The sequence below is a fragment of the Mus pahari genome, chromosome 1 (assembly GCF_900095145.1).
Source record: "Mus pahari chromosome 1, PAHARI_EIJ_v1.1, whole genome shotgun sequence".
Lineage (NCBI taxonomy): Eukaryota > Metazoa > Chordata > Mammalia > Rodentia > Muridae > Mus > Mus pahari.
The window spans coordinates 52,019,050-52,036,674 of record NC_034590.1 but is presented as its reverse complement, the minus strand read 5'-3'; the positions used below and the strand labels follow the sequence as shown (position 1 = coordinate 52,036,674).

The window sequence follows — 17,625 nt, the reverse complement described above, 5'->3', positions numbered from 1 at the left end:
GAGAGAGAGAGAGAGAGAGAGAGAGAGAGAGAGAGAGACCAGTCCTGCTGATAGATAGATAGATAGATAGATAGATAGATAGATAGATAGATAGATAGATAAATTGGTTGAGCTCTAGACATAGAGATTCTAATGGTTAGAAATCTAGTAATAACTGGTATTTGTCTGTGTTTACAATCAAGTGAGAAAACAGCCAGTAAAATAATTATAAAGTGATTGTTAAATTGTAGCTATAAGTACACTAATTGAAAGCTATTTATTCTTATGATAACATTATAGGGTAACTTTATCGAACTCTTAATCTTGTTTATTGTTTGTACTCCCGTTTTTGCACTTGTGTGACACTATTCCTGGGTAGATGTTCACAAATGTTCATTTTCCTCAGACAAAACCGACAGTAGACCGAAGTACTGATATACCACATGATTGCCACTTGGTGAACCAGTAAACTTTATTGGGGTTATTTACAGGAATATGGAAGAGAGGTTACTTACAGGAACAGAAATAACTACACTGATCACTAAAGCTCACCCCAGTAGAGGTGACAGCTCATGAAAGCTGGAAACATGAAGTGCATGGCACATTTCAACAGGCCAGAAGATCCTTCCAGGCTGCTCAGTTAATCTGGCTGAGCATGTCTCAGCTGTGTGTGTGCATCTGAGTGAGTATGTGTGCTTGCAGAAGGGGGGACCTACTGACTGGTCAGGTTTAGCAATTTAAGTCATGGAGTGTTTACTTCCTGAGTTTAACAATCTTCCTTTTAAGATAGAATGTTCCACTTCCATTTAGAATATCCTCTTATTTCACCTCCCCTTCAATATCCTGTGTCTTGTTTGTTTGTTTGTTGAGACAGGGTTTCTCTGTGTAGCCCTGGCTGCCCTGGAACTCACTCTGTAGACCAGGCTGGCCTCGAACTCAGGTATCTGCCTGCCTCTGCCTCCCAAGTGCTGGGGTTAAAGGTGTGTGCCACCACTGCCCAGCAACATCCTATGTCTTTAAAAAACAAGATTCCCTCTAAGATGTGCAGGTTTTTGGAGGAAGTTGCTACATACCAGTACCTTAAATATTAATATATTCTTTTTGCATAACAACCATAGAAATAAGCAGTCTTTGTTTTACAAAAGCAAAGGTGGGTTTTATGAAAAGATTTTTAAAAAAAAGATTTATTTATTATATATACTGTATTATATGACACTGTAGCTGTCTTCAGACACACCAGAAGAGAGCGTCAGATCTCATTACAGGTGGTGTGAGCCACCACATGGTTGTAGGGATTTGAACTCAGGACCTTTGGAAGAGCAGTCAGTGCTCTTAACCACTGAGCTATCTCTCTAGCCCATGAAAAGCTTTTGATACAGATTTGAATGTAGGCATTGAGAGAGAGGAAGACTAACAGGGCTGTTTTATGCACCCAAGGGTAGATGTGGGCTTCTCTTGAAAGAGTCACTTAGGTAGACCTGATTGTGTTGTTTGCTGATGAAGTCACCCTCACTGTAATCTAGGTGCACCTTTTAATCAAGAACTTTTTGGTAGCTCTCTGCCTCAAGTGCTAGGATTATGCGGGTGTACAGCATCCCTAACTTTGTTTATATGTCTACTTTTTGTTTTCAGCATTTTCTTGTTATGTTCTTATAGATGTCATATAGATTAAATATAGTTTGGACATTTTAGCATATTTTTATAACTTTTCAATTCCTAAATTCTCTTTTCATATAACATGTAGATTCTATTTATATTTCCTATTAATTTTTTTTGCTTAATTTTGCCTGTAACACATTATTGAAATATAACCTATTTGTAAAAGGCTGAGGATTACTTGACCACATTTTTTTTATATAATTTTTTTAAGATTTATTTATTATATTTAAGTACACTGTAGCTGTCTTCAGACACACCAGAAGAGGGCATCAGATTTCATTACAGACGGTTGTGGGATTTGAACTCTGCACCTCTGGAAGAGCAGTCAGTGGTCTTAACCCCTGAGCCATCTCTCCAGCCTGCTTGACCACATTTTTACTCTAGATTTTTTTTTTTAATGAGACAAACCTATTTAAAAAACAAAAACAAAAACAAAACAACAACAAAAAACCCAGTAAATGAGAAGAGTCTTGTAAAAAATGGGCTAAGACTGATAAGCATAACTAATTCAGGAATACATTGGACAGCTGTTTTGCTACTTTAAGTTGCAGAGTGTTGCAAGTCTTGTCCTAGTTTCTTTTGCTGTTGCTATGCTAAAATTCCTTGACAAATGTACCTTCAGAGAGAAAGGGTACACAGTCCATCATTTCAGGGAAATCAAGGCAGCCACAATGAGGAAGCAGAGGAGTGAGTGTGTGCAGCTTCCCAGCTCTCTCTCCACCCTGGGTCTCCAGCCCAGGGAATGTCCCACACAGAGTTAAGATGTATCTTCATGTTTCAGTTTCTGGAATCAATGTTTTCTCACAGCCATGTCTACAGGCTCCTTTCCCAACTGATACTAGATCCTGTCAAGTTGATAATTAACCCTCAAATCACTTTTTCCAGAAGATAAACTGTGTGTGTATCTGTATTCACTCACTCACACACACACACACACACACACACACACACACACACACACACGCGCGCACATACATATGCATTTAAAAGAACATATAATATTAATAGGAGTCCTATCTAAAGACTCTGCCCAGAAGTCATTTGCTTAGTGTCTGGTTTTGAGAGCCCTTGTCTCTAGGGCCGCAGGTAAGGTTATGAGCTATGCTCCTGTGTGAGGCTTACTACTTTTGTCCCGGGGAAGGTCACCTGGTAAGAGGCTTACAGAGCTTGGCTGTGTTTTCAGGAACAACTTCCTAAAACCTCTACTTTTAGCAGAAAACTAGAGTAGACATCTGACTGTTAGTTGGCACCAAGTGTCTTAGAATAGTCATTTTGGCAGTCCACCTCTTGATATTCTGAAATAGCTGTCTTGTTACAACAAAAGGAATGAACGGAACATTTGACCTAGAAAGAGGAGATAGTCCTAATTTTGGTAGATCTAAAAATTATTTCATTTATTTGAAAGAAAAGGATTCTCTACTCCACCTCAAACAACCTAGACTATTTATGCCATGTCTCTGTGATGATAAAGACGTATATTTATTTATCTTTTATTTATTGACTTGATTTGACTTTAAGACAATCTATGTAACCTAGCCCGGAACTCACTGTGTAGGCTGGCCTTAAAGCCACAGAGATCTGCCTGTCTCTGTTCCCAAGTTTTGTTGTGTCACCATGCTTGACTTATTTATTTTGTTGTTTTGTTTTTCAAGACAGGGTTTCTCTGTCTGTTTCTGGCTGTCCTGGAACTCCCTGTGTAGATCAGGCTGGCCTTAAACTCAGAGACCCACCTGCCTCTGCCTCCTGAGTGCTGAGATTAAAGGCGTGCACCACCACTACCTGGCCATACTTATTAAAATATGGTATACATGTATAGTGTATGGCCATATGTGTGCTTAGTGGGTAAAGGTGCCTGCTACCAAAACTGACAACTTGAATTTGATTCTCAGAACACATGTGGAAAGAGAGAACTGGTTTTTACAGGTGTCTTAGGAGTGCCACACAGAACAACTTAAACAAATAAATACTAAAAAGTCAAAGGGAATACAATAGCTCAGACACAGCACTGGGGAGGGGGGGAGAGGTAAGCCGATCTCTGTGGGTTCAAAGATATAGAGACCTTGTCTCAAAAAAAAAAAAAAAAAAAAAATTAAGGGTGGAAGGGGAGACTTAGAAAATATTTCCCTACCAAATATGAGTGAAAATTGGCCTGTTGTTTTTCCTAATATTCCTGAAAATGTTCTTTTCTATAGTTCTTAAAACAAAACACCAAAAAAGAACGGTATTATTTGTTGCTTTCATTTCATTTACCTTCCTTCCTTCCTTCCTTCCTTCCTTCCTTCCTTCCTTCCTTCCTTCCTTCCTTCCTTCCTTCCGTCTCCACTTGAAGAATTTAGACATTCTTTTTCTTTTTCACTTGGCCTAATTTTATAAGATTACCTCTTAGGACTCTGAGTAGGCCAAGGCTGCAGAATCTTGATATCAAGGTCAATTTGAAAATTTTAGTGTAGCCCTGTCTCAAAAATCAGTTTTAAAAGGGTTGAGAATGTAGCTTAGTGACAAAGCACTTACCTAGAGTTTGTGAAGCCCTACAAAATTCAGTGTTGGAGAATATTTGATCACACTGTGAACCCCAAGATTGTGTTGTTTACTGGAAAAACCTGTCTCTAGTAGTGGTGTGGCTCAGCCTTAGCACACACTTTAATCACAAACAATGAAGGTAATGCACACTAGTTTGTAGAAGGAAGCACCATGTTTGAAAGTGATGTCTAATTGAGTAGCAGACAAAGTGATGAAGCAGAAAGATTTGACAGAATAAGATATGCTCAACTCTCATGAGGACAGAGAAAAGAGAGGCTACTTAAGAGAGCAACACAGAGAGAAAGGAGGAAGGAGGCAGTTTTACCAGGAGAGTTTTCAGTTCAGGTAGAAGAGAGAGCAAGCTAAACATAGACGAAGACAGAATGCACCAAAGAATGAGAAGGAGCCAGAAGATTACAACAGATTGCTAGAGTTAGTTTGAGGCTGAGCAGAGCAATTCAGTCAGAGGCCGAGAGAGGTCAGATTGAGTCAGTCAACTTGGAGAGGGTTCTGAGCCAGATCAGCTGATTTCAACCAGGCAGTCAGAGTTCAGGAAGAACAAAAAAGGGTGAGCTTATTCAACAGTAAGTCTCAGAAGATGAAAACCTGGCTAGAAGGTTCCAGAACTTGGCCTAGGTTAGCAGAAGGAGACAGTTCTTGGAGCCAGTAATTAATTCAGGCAAATAAAAGATAAATTTACACCTCAGTACCACCAAAAGTAAAAAACTACCCCGGAATATCATGACCAGAATGGCTCCCTCTGTTTCTGATCTAAAATCTTAGTGTCAAGACATAGTTCAAATGAGATTCCTTTAATCATTTATTCTTTTCATCATTTGTTTGTTTGTTTTTTGTTTTTTTGTTTTTTTTTTCTTTTGAGATAGGGTTTCCCTGTGTAGACTGTGCTGATTTTGAGCTCAGGCTGGCCTCAGACATCAGTGATCTTCCTGCCTCAGCCTCCCAAGTGCTGGAATTACAAGTGTGAGCTGCCATGCTTGGCTTGGATATAGTTTTCCAGTTTGTTTGATTCACTACTTTTACTTTTTTTCTTTTTGAGACTGTGCCTCATTCTGTAGCATAATTTTCTTCACACCTGAGCTGGGTTCCACACACCCTGTATTTCATTACTTTATGTATGTATGCATATATGCTCTAGAGCACTCAACTTAGCTTTTGCTTACTCGTATTCTGTTAAAATATCATAACTTCTGTTTTTCCATGTAAAAGATTTTTAACCACTTCCCAAATTGTGCTTGTGATTGATACCTCATTTGTCTGAAACAGATTCCACTGGCCAAGCATGAAACATTCATAAGGGTTCTGAAATGCCACACTAGAGTGGACTGAAACATTCATAGGGGCTCTGAAATGCCACACTGCAGTGGACTGAAACATTCTGACCATGCTTAAGTTTTTTGGTTTCATACTAGTACTTGGAAAAGATTAAGATTAAGACTGATTCATTCTTCAGAATCTCCGTGTACGTGCGTGTGTGTGTGTGTGTGTGTGTGTGTGTGTGTGTACACGTATGTACCACACTGCACATGTGACAGTCAGAACAGCTTTGGACGTCAGTCTTTGCCTTCTACCCTGTTTGAGACAGTCTCTTCATTGGTGTCCCCTGTTTATCCTAGGCTAACTGACTCAAGCTTCCAGAGATTCTCCTATCTTTGCTTACTATAGAAGCACCAAGATTACAGGTACACACTATGCATGTATTTTAGTTTCAAACTCAGGTCCTCACACTGAGTTTACCTACTGAGCTATCTCCCCAAACCTGATTTATTATTTTGAAACTAATAAGACAGTTCCAGTTACTGAATTAAAAAAATTATGACTCAATTTAAATATCACCATTTTCAGAAATGGACTTCTAAAACAGTGTAGTGTGACCTATCTAATATTATTAATCCTTCCTCCAAATAATGTATATGGTATAAAAACAAAGGTGTATTATAAAAGTAGAATGATAAACTGGTAGGGTTTGCTGTAATCCCAGCACTGAACACAGGAAGTTCGTGAGTTTGAGGTCAGCCAAGGTTATATAGTAAGACCTTGTGTATTAGTCAGGATTCTCTTGAGGAACAGATTCATAGAACTAATCTATATGTATATATAATTTTAAATATACATATAAGTGTATATGTTTGTGTATGTATGTATGTATGTATGTATGTATGTATATGTGTGTGTGTATGTATATGTGTATGTATTTATTAGAATGACTTACTGACTGTGGTCCAGCTAATCCAACAATGGCTCTCTACCAACAGAAGCTCCAGGAACCCAGTAGTTCTTCAGTCCATAAGGCTGGATATCTCAGTTGATCTTTTTAGTGCACACTGAAATCCTGAAGACAAGCTCTAATGCCAGTAAAGGAATTGATTAGCCAGTGAGAGCCAAGCAAAGAAAGAGTAAGCTTCCTTTTCCATGCCTTTTATATAGGCTGCCAGCAGAAGGGTTAGCTCAGATTCAAGGTGTATCTTCCAACCTCTAAGATCCAGATTAAAAGTAGCTTTTCCCATTTCAAATTACTTAATAAAAGAATCCCTTACAGGTGTGCCCAGCCATTTGGGTTTTAGTGAATTCCAGATGTAGTTAAGTTGATAACCAAGAATAGCCATCACAAGTCCATCCCTTACCCACCTGACATAATTATATCTCCTTGTGTCATGCTTCATTTCCAAATGAAAACAATAACCATGTCATAATTACACCTAACACGATATAAAGATCCCACACAAAATCACAAAAATCATTATATACTTAACCAAGTTATAATTACACCTAAAATGATAAAACTACTTCACTTACAACCACAAACACTTCTTACTCATTCTTCTATTGCTGTGAAGAGACACCAGGGAGGCTAGCTTACAGTCTCAGAGGTTTAGTCCACTATCATTATAGTAGGGAGCATAGCAGCGCACAGGCAGACATGGTGCTGGAGAAGGAGCTAAGAGCTCTACATCTGGATCCTCAGGCAGCAGGAACCTGTATCCTCTTAACAAGGCCTCACCCCCTAATCCTTCTAATTCTATCCAAGAGTCCTCTCCCTGGTCGTACATATGAGCCTATGGGAGCCATTCTTAGTTAAACCACCACACCTCGTATCAGGAGAAAACAGAGGCCTGTAAAGTGGTTAAGTGAGTAGAAGGGCTTCCTCTACAAGCCTAGGACCAGGATTCATCCCTGGAATCCAAAGAAAGATGGACACAGAGTTGCCCTGTGAGTGACAGGTGTGCTCCTCCCCCGTGCACACAGGAACATGCACACATACACACTAATAGCAAATTTTGTTTTAAATCCAAATTGAGTGGGAAAGAGGACTTATAATTCATCTGAAATAACTTTTTTAAAGCTCTATAGATCACAGCTGTCTGTCTTTAGCTCAGTGGTTTCAAGGTGGCTTGAACTGCGCTTTATCTGGGGGAAAGCAAGTCAGAGCAGTAAGTGTTACACAGGGATATACATGTGTGTGGCAGACTGCCCGTGGACTGGGGGCGACGGGCGAGCATGGCTCTGGCTGGTCAGCCTTCCACTCGCCTGTGGAGGCCTGTCTTTACTGGACCTTTACTTTTGCACGGAGGATTCACTTTCTGGCTGTTCCCGGGTTCCTTGTTTGCTTTGATCATACTCCCCTCTCACTCCCCGTGTGCCTTCCAAGCCTAGGCCAGGCTGTGCTGATTTTAGAAAAGAGGAAACCAGGCCATTTTGCTATTCAAGTAAACAGTTAAAAAATATGTGTTTCAAATGTCACCAGATGTAAATGTTAAAGCAATCTGTTGACAGGAGGAGGAGAAGGAAGGGGGACAACAAAAGTATGTTACTCTGGGCACATCTGGAATGATGTGGCGGTTTAAGTCTTTTACCTCCTCAGTAAATATGCTGAATGATACCAAATACCTACCCCATTAATGGTTGCCTTCTTCCTTTTTAGGATCATGGCTGCTGTTCCTCTGAACAATCTACAAGAACAACTACAGCGTCACTCAGCCAGAAAACTTAATAATCAACTCAGCCTTTCAAAACCAAAATCTTTGTAAGTATGTTCATTCTCATGTAGAAGACAGCTCCGATGTCATACAAATGGAGCTCTTGCTTTTCTCCTCTGTGGAGTCTGGGATAGGGTCCCACGCATAGCCCCTGCTGACCTTGAGCTCACTCCAGTTCAGACTGCCCAGCCTCGCACTTGGCGCAGTCCTCCCTCAGCCTTGTATGTGCTCAGATCACCACCACACCGGGCTTCCTCCAGCTCTCTCATTTTACAGAGGAAACGAGGGGAACTGCTTTCCCGCTTTGCATGTTCATAGTAGAGCCTGTGCTAGCAGATCTGAGTGTGATTGTTCTAGCTTTACACGGGGCCTGGCACGTACTTGTTCAGTAAAGTTGGATGAACAAGTAATGAGTTTTCTTGTAAATTTGGACAGATATTATACTTTAGTGTAATCTCATATTCCCTGTAAAACTGTATAGTTAAATGATCACTCTCTAACTCTCTAGTTCTTGTGTCTCCTGCAAGCTAAGCCCCAAGTTCCTAAGGTTCCTAAGGTACTGTACTTAGGTTGTGCCCTCACCAGATGGCAAGCACTGCTCTGTGCATGTGGCTTTAAAGTTACTTCAACATCACTGTGGACCTTCAGTCACTAATGTCAGCAGACAGCAGGCCTCTGCCTCATGTGTCCTTCAGATCTCAGCAGCTTTTCTAAAACTCCTTTCTCCCCTAAAAAGTTTTTTGTCACAGTAGCAAATTCCACTCTGAGTCAGTCTGTCTGTCTCTCTGTCTGTCTGTCTCTCAACACATCCTGTCTTTTCCTTCTGAAGGGACTATTAAGGACCTCCAGCCTGAGAAATATCGTGTAGGACTGGCCTGGGAACTCTCAGTGCCCAGTAATTAGCCTCTGAATGGGAAGGATCAGAGCAACCAAATGCATTTAAGTTACCTGGTGAATTTTCAAAACCACAGAGTGAGACAGAGTCCATGCTCAATACAGTTAATGTGACTTGCACTTGAAATGTTTTATAGGAGAATGAGTTTGTTAAATGGAAATGAGTCCATCAGGGCCTGGGATTGTAGGTTATGATAGAATGCTTGCTTAGCATAAATGAGGCCCTGGGCTCAGTCCTCGGCATCAGAAACAAATGAATTCACTAACTCAGTTTTTCCATTATTTTTCAGAGGTTTTACTTTTAAAAAGAAAACATCAGAGGGTGATGTGTCTGTAACTAATGTGTCCGTGGTAAAAACACCTGCGTTAAGTGATAAAGATGTGAACGTGTCTGAGGCCTTTTCATTCACTGAGTCTCCACTCCATAAACCAAAGCAGCAGGCAAAGATTGATGGCTTCTTTAAAAATTCCCCTGGAAGGCAGCAAAGCAAGGGGACCTGCTCTGACCCGTCCCTGCCAGCCACGGTACAGACTGCTCAGGACACTTCATGGACTTCCCCCAAAACCCCCGCTGTTAAGAAACCGCCTGTGGCTGTTTTCAAAAAATTAGAATTTAGTTCTTCAGCAGACTCCCTCAGTGATTGGGCCGATATGGATGACTTTGATATGTCAGCATCGGATGCGTTTGTTTCACTGGCTGAAAATCCTGCCACAAGAGTAAGCACCACTCAGAAACTGAAAAAGACTAAGAGAAACTTCTTTAAACCACCACCTCGTAAAGCCCATGCAGTAAAGACTGACTTGACTCCTCCTTCCCCCGAATGCCTGCAAGTGGATTTAACGAAGGAACCGGAGGAGGAGGCGGAGGGGGCGGGCTGCCCGAGCAGGGATGTGATCTGCATTGACAATGACTCTGCTTCTGAGGAGCTCACGGAGAACAGCACGCAGGAAAGTCAGTCTTTGAAAGCTCACTTGGGAGCTGAAAGAGGTAGCAGTCATCTCATCTTCGTTTCAGTGCTTTCTAATCTAAAGCTGAGCATTGGGAGCAGCGGTACACAGGACAGTTGTGTCCTTGAGGGTCTTACTCTCTGCTCTGCTGGGCTTAGTTCTCTGACTTTAGACACGAAGAAGGTAGGTCCGCAGAGGTTGAGGTGGGTCTCTAGGGATAGGATTAGAAAGGGAGATAAGCCTTCCCATGTGTAGTGTCTTAATGGCTTGCCACCACAGAGTGCACATGCAGTCCTGATGGTAATACCTGATCATCCTGTTGATTGCAGTCGTGTGTCACTTAGTAACAAGGACGTGTTCTGAGAACACTACATCATGAGGCCGTATCAGGCAAACAGTGCACTTGCTTAACCAGATGGCAGAACTGACTACACACCTCGGCTAGATGGCTTGCCTCCTGCCTGGAGGCTCCAAACCACACATCTTCGAGTACTGTAGGTATCTGCAGTACAATGAAATGCATTTGTGTGCACATAGTTCTAGATATACAAAAGGTACAGTAAATATAAGTAACGATTTTTTTTTTTTTTCAAGAATTTTGTGTGCACGAATGGAGCTGGTGCACCTAGAAGCTTCTCTGAGTGTATGGGAAGTTTCAGGAGGCTCGGGGTGCTGCTAGCAATTTCAGTATGGTATCCATACTGCACTTAGCCCAGAGCAGTCTCATAATAAGGGTACCTTCCTCAGGAAATACTTTTAGTTCATTGTAAATTTTAATTCTTTAATTCTTGTAACAACACTTAGCTTAAGTCATAGAAAGCATTGGTTGTACAGTCTTGTAAAATGTTTTATTTTATGTTGTACTGGTTAGTTTTATGTCAACTTACACAAGCTAAAGTTATTTGTGAAAAGGTATTCTCAATTGGAAAAATTCTCCCGCCAGACTGACTTGTGGTAGGTTTTCTTGATTGATGGCTGATTTAAGAGGGCCCAGCTCACTAAGCAGTGCCATGCTTGGACTGATGATCCTGGTGCTGTAAGAAAACAAGATGAGCAAGCTGATAAACAGTGCTCACTGGCCTCTGCAACAGTTCTTGCCTCCAGGTTCATTCCCTGAGTTCCTGCTCTGACTTACCTGGATGGTGGACTATGAGTTATTAAACGATGAGAAACCTTTCTTCCCTAAGTTGCTTTTGATCATAGTGTTTCATCAAAGTAGTAAAAATCCAAAGATGCATGTACATGAGTGTTTTGCCTGCATGTATGCACATACACCTCCCCAAAGGCCAGAAGTCATCAAATTCCTTGGAATTGGAGTTACAGATAGTTGTAAGTCATCGTGTTGGTGCTGGGAATACAGTCTAGGACCTCTACATGAGTAGCAGGGGCTCTTAAAGCGCTAAGCCATCTGTCTAGCCCCTGGTCTTAAATTCTTGATACTCCTGCCTCAGTCTCCTGAGTGCAGAAATTAAGGTCATAAGCTACCACACCCAGTTCACCCTTTTCTTTTCCTTTGTCCCTTCCCCTTCTTTTCTTCCCTCACACATTTTCTTTCACCTTTCCTTTCTTCATTAATGCTCTTTAAAACCAAGTCATGAACATGAACATTATCTTAACACACAGTCAGGACTTTGAGCATCGTTGTCTTCCATAATCGCATCTCTTCCCCCAAGTGGGTCCTTGGAGACATGAGCTGAGAATAATTCTTTATCTTCTGTGCGTTCCTTTTGTTTGATTATTTGTTTCATTTATTTTACTTTATGCTCAGTGGTGCTTTGTCTGTCTGTATGTCTGTGTGGAGGTGTTAGAAGCCCTGAAATTAGAGTTACAGACAGGTATGAGCTGCTATATGGGTTCAGGGAATTGAACCTGGGACATCTGGAAGGACAACCACTTAACCACTGAACCATCTCTCCAGCCCATTGTTTGTTTTCTTTTTGTTTTGTTTTGTTTTTTGAGACAGGGTTTCTCTGTGAAATTCTGGCTATCCTGGAACTCACTTTGTAGATCAGGCTGGCCATAAACTGAGAGATCTGCCTACCTCTGCTGAGATTTAAAGGCGTGTACCTCTAATGCTGGCTTTAATTTTTTTTTAATTTATTATTTTTTTGTTTTTGTTTTTGTTTTTTGAGACAGGGTTTCTCTGTATAGCCTTGGTTGTCCTGGAACTCACTTTGTAGACCAGGCTGGCCTCGAACTCAGAAATCCGCCTGCCTCTGCCTCCCAAGTGCTGGGATTAAAGGCGTGCGTCACCACGCCCGGCTCTTTAAATTTTTTAAAATTTGTTCAAAGTGGCCCTGATCTGAACTCAAAGCCTTACCCCCTCTTTCCTTGTTTTTTTGGGATTGAACACTTTCCTTGTTTTGAGGGGCCTGGCACACTAGACAAACACTATCATTGAATTATAGTTTCAGCCTTTTAGTTATTGTTTATTTTGTGACAGGATTTTACCAAATTGTCCACATATGCTTTAAGCGTGCAGTCTTCCTACCCTAACCTTCTGGGTAGCTGGAATCACAGGCCACTCTTGTGTCTCAGCCTCCTTAGTTGCTCAGAGTACAGATACATACCACATCCAGAGTCTAAAGTTTTTGAACATCCAGATCTACTAAAATTGCTACACAATGAGAGATGACTGAAAAAAAATAATGATGGGAAGTGATAACAATAATAATAACAAAAAACAATAACAACAACCAGCAAATAATAAACCAGCAAACCTGTTGTTTAATCTATTGTGGTGCTGTTTCTCAGGAGAATAGTAGGCAGATGGTAGAAAGTAAAACCAGAAAGCACCAGGAGAGACGGCTGTACAGTGAGGACAGCTGTATGGTAGAGGGGATTGTTGGTCTGTATAGTAGCAGTGTGTATGCCGGCTCTGTGACACATCTGTGATCCTGGCATCAAGAGGCGGTGGCAGGAAGATAGAGTTAAAAGTCTGTCTCAAACCAAACAGAAAGAAAACCGACCCACCATGTTAGTGCTATTAGGCTTCCCTGCTGCATATTACTCTTATTTAAAGATGAGTAGAAAACAGAAGAACTGAAACAGGAGTTTCATAATTTAACTAGCGCTAGGTTGAATTCCCTAAGCAAATCTTTGGCTCTAGTCCAGCTTCAGCTTTCTAACAGTTGTCTCACTTCTTTGTGAAGAAATCAGCCAGCATTAACCTGCACAAGACTCCCATAGAAAATGTTCTGATGGTTTATGACTTGCCCAAAAAAACCACTCATTCATAGGGACTCATGCCTGTTCTGTCTCATTGATTATTAAAATAATCTGTGTTTATCAACTTTTTCTGTAGATGACAGTGATAAGAAGAGCCATGAAGACGAAGCTGTGCTCCATTCAGTTCAGAAAACTCTACACTTTGAACACGATGACAATGATTATGATATAGATTTTGTTCCACCTTCTCCAGAAGAAGTCATCTCCACTGCTTCTTCCTCGTTGAAATGTTCCAGGTAAAAATAATCAATAATCAATATTCTTGTTTGTTTCTAAGGTGCTTTTTTTTTTTTTTTTTTTTTAAGATTTATTTATTTATTACATGTAAGTACACTGTAGCTGTCTTCAGACACTCCAGAAGAGGGCATCAGATTTTGTTACAATACAGATGGTTATGAGCCACCATGTGGTTGCTGGGATTTGAACTCCGGACCTTCGGAAGAGCAGTCAGGTGCTCTTACCCACTGAGCCATCTCACCAGCCCTCTAAGGTGCTTTATGTAATGTAGCTTAGCTAGAATATCATTTCTATATAAGTATTTGTGGTTCTGTAATTTATTTTGTATTCAAATGAAAGCACCCGCAAAAAAATTGTTACTTATTTATTTGGTTGTTTAGGAAATATTCTTAGTTCTTATTTATTTGGTTGTTTAGGAACTATTCTTAGGTCTTATTTATTTGGTTGTTTAGGAACTATTCTTAGTTGGGTTTGGTGGCTCATGCCTTGAGTTCCAGCACCGGGGAGGCAGTACAGACAGATCTGAGGGGAGCCTGGTCTTCCAGGTGGGAATGTGTCTTTAAAAAACAAAAAACAAAAAACTCTTACTGTGTACCTCAAGCTGGCCTTCAATTCAGGATCTTCCTGCCTTAGTCTCCCAGGTGCCAGGATTACTTTTGGGAACTACCATACTTGGGGGGAGGGAGGACTACTATTTAGTTTTACTAATAATATTTTAAAGACCTATTCTAGAGACTTAAGGCAGATCCAAATCTCAGCCCAGTTATGTAGGGGAGATCCACTTCTATATTGTTTAGTCACTAATTTGAGAGAAACATCCCCATAGTGTGTCGTCTGGATTAGGAAAAAGAAGGGAGGGTTTTATATGCAACCTGTGCAGTCCCCTTGTGCTTTGTACCTTAACATTTTTATTATTGTATTTATTCATTTATGATGTGTTTTGCCTGTATTTATGTATGTGAACCATTATGTATGCTTGGTACCCAAGAATATCAGACTGAGGTATCGGATCTTCTGGAACTGGATTTAGGAGAGGTTGTGCACCATCATATGGGTGCTGGGAACTGAATTCAGGTCCTCTGCAGGAACAAGGTACTTAACCTCTGAGCCATCTCTCCAGCCCTGGTTTGTGCTTTAACAACTATCTTGTGATGTCTGGAGAAGTGGTGGATTACTGTTTTGATACAATTAATGAAACAGATAATCCATATGGTGCTCTCTCCTCACCCCGCTGTCTTCATGTTGGCTGCCTAACTCTGTTCCTCATTAAATATGTTTGCTGCACATGTGATGGTGTAGCCACCTTAACTAAAATTTTAAATAAGAGGGAAGAAGTATTTTTAGTTCCAAGATTCTAACAAACTGTTTTCTTGTCCTTGTTTGGTTTCCGTCTCCATCTGCTTGATTGTCATGTTGTAATTGATACATCTGTAATTGCAGATTCTTTCTCTCACATTATTCTCCATAGTGCTACATTTACAAATTAATAATTTTGTCAGGCAGTGATGGCTGATATATACCTTTAATTCCAATATTTAGGAGGCAGAGGAAGGTGGATCTCTGTGAATTTGAGGCCAGCCTGGTCTACAGAATAAGTTCCAGGGCAGCCAGGGCTACACAGAGAAACCCTGTGTCGACAAACAAAACAACAACAAAATTATAATTTCATAACTTTTTGAGTTCTTATACCATAAGTAAGTTCACTTAGCATGTTACTTTTCTCACTGATGTGGCAGACAGCTTGTGGGAGTAAGGATGCATTTTGGCTCACAGTGTCAGAGGGTGCTGGCCATGCTCATAGGAGTGGCGTGTGGATAGGAGCTTAGGACTGTTACTGTCATAGGTGGGTGGGTCAGGAAGGTCCATGTCTGGTGGCCTCTATCTGCCAGCCAGGCCCCGTGTCCCAAAGATTTCTACAGTATGTCAAAAAAGCATCACCAGTTGTCCAAACACATTAATCTTTCAGATTCAATGCATAATATTTAGATTTTTCCCAGTTGGAAATGATTATTTACAAGGTTGATACTTTACTTTCCAGTACAGCCTAATGTGAGTAATTGTACATATTGTGTATTAGTGTTCTGTTGCTGTGAAGAGACACTGTGACCTTATAAAGGAAAAGCGTTTCATTGGGTTCAGATGTTTAGTCCATTGCTGTCATGGCAGGAAGCATAGTGGTGTACAGGCTGAGAAGGTGCTAGAGAGTAACAGAGTTCTACATCCTGATCAGGAGGCAGCAGAGAGGGCACACTGGGTCTGAGCATTTAAAACCGTAAAGCCCACCCCCCAGTGAAATCCTTCCCTCAACAAGGCCACAGCTGCTCAAACAAGGTCACACCTCCTAATAGTTCCACTCCATACTGTAAAGTTGAAGTAGAAGTTTCTTGAATTCATTATGTAATATATGCTTAAATTTTATGCATATTTTATTAATTATTATGGCTCTTATTTGTTGTATTTTATTTATTATTTATTTTTGAGACAGGATCTTTCACCAGTTTGGCTAGGCTTACTATCCAGCAGCCCCTTATGGACCCACCTGTCTCTGTCTCTTGGGTGTGTGAAGTGGATATAAACTCAGCTTCTTATGTTTGCAGTGCCAGGAGCTCAGCAGTCCCGCCAGCCCTGTTTGTTTTTTAGAAAAGACCTCAACTTCAGCTTGTATCATAGCCAAGAATGGCATTGAACTCCTGACTCTCCTGCCCTACCTCTGGAACACTGAGATTGCAGCTGAGAGTCACAGCTAGCTTACACAGCTTTCTACCCAGTCAAACAAACCCTGTTTTTAGTTAATATAGTTTTGCATAATCGAGGGGGGGAGGGGGAGATGGAGACAGAGGGGGGGCCACTTTCTGGTATACAGATGGCTCCTTCTTGCACGCGCGCGCACACACACACACACACACACATACATGCATGATGCACATTGGCCTAATATGAGAAGTTCAGGTAAAGCTGCTTGGAGTCTCAGCAAGCAGTGTCATTAATAACTCCTCCTTTCTAGGAGAGGCAGAGAAGTAATGCTCGGACTCTAAGAACAAGTATAATTGGGATGCAGAGAGCTTGAGAAAGTGGAATTTCCAGATCGAGAGAACAGAAGCTGTGACCTACACAACACAGAGCTCATAAGGAATGTCAGTGGTGCAGTTTGATTGGAGCCTAGTGTAACTGAAAGGATACACTTGGAGATAAAAGTTGACAGAGTCTCTTGGAACCAGAAGACGGAAGGCTTCAGGATCAGTTAAAAAGAGATACAAAAATGTTTCCCAGCTAGATGTGGTACGAGACTGTAATCTCAGCGCTTAGGAGGGGAGGCAGGAAGATCCAGTCTAAGTAAAGCCTTGGCCATATAGCAAGTTCCAGGCCATCCTGTGCTACTTGATCCAGTCTCAAACAACAAAAACAATAAAAAACAATTTTCCTTTATCTGTTACATATCTATAGAAAAATAGTGGGAGGCCAAGCTTGCATTTCTATTGTCCAGAGCATGACCGTGGTGACTGTTTCTCTTGCAGTATGTTAAAGGATCTTGATGACTCTGACAAAGAGAAGGACATTCTTAGCACCTCAGAAGAGCTTCTGTCAAAACCAGAGGAAATGACCACGTATAAGTCTGATGCAGAGACCAATAAAGACTGTGATGGTATGAAAACATATTTCAGTTACTTCAAGTTTACACACACACACATATCTTTCGAGTCTTCTTTACAATCACATTGACTTTTAGATCATTCAGCTCCTCCATTGTATATGTTCTGATCTGGATCTGAATGGCCATTGTAAGTCCATACTTATGTCTGCCAGTTAAATCATTCCTTTTCCTATCTTTAATGCTGGGATTAAACCCAGGGCCTCTGTGCTCTATAGCTTATCTGTCTACCCAGTCGTGCCTCAGTTCTTTATGATTCTCTCTCTCTCTTTTTTTTTCCTCCTTTCCAAGTATCTAGTATAAATAAGCCAACTTTTTAAAATGTATTATTTTTATTTATTCAGCTCCTGGAAACACAGGAGCTGTTTTCTGTTCTCTGAGTATTTCTGTAGGTTGTGAGACTCATGACAAACTCTTGAGACACTCATGAAACACATCCATACCCTCCTGCAGTGCGTGTACCTGTGTGTGGATAGTGTCATACCCTCCTGCAGTGCGTGTGCCTGTGTGTGGATA

The 17,625-nt window shown here is 40.9% G+C and overlaps 1 protein-coding gene across 1 annotated transcript in view; it reads left to right on the top strand.

Annotated features, from left to right (window-relative positions):
* Blm (BLM RecQ like helicase) overlaps nt 1–17,625 on the top strand; it is an 88,445-nt gene that overhangs the window by 21,466 nt on the left and 49,354 nt on the right. The window contains exons 2-5 of the mRNA XM_021193780.1: nt 8,099–8,200; nt 9,338–10,035; nt 13,300–13,459; nt 16,976–17,103. Coding sequence (XP_021049439.1) covers nt 8,103–8,200; nt 9,338–10,035; nt 13,300–13,459; nt 16,976–17,103 — 1,084 coding nt within the window. The 5' untranslated portion in view covers nt 8,099–8,102. The remainder of the gene's footprint in view (nt 1–8,098; nt 8,201–9,337; nt 10,036–13,299; nt 13,460–16,975; nt 17,104–17,625) is intronic.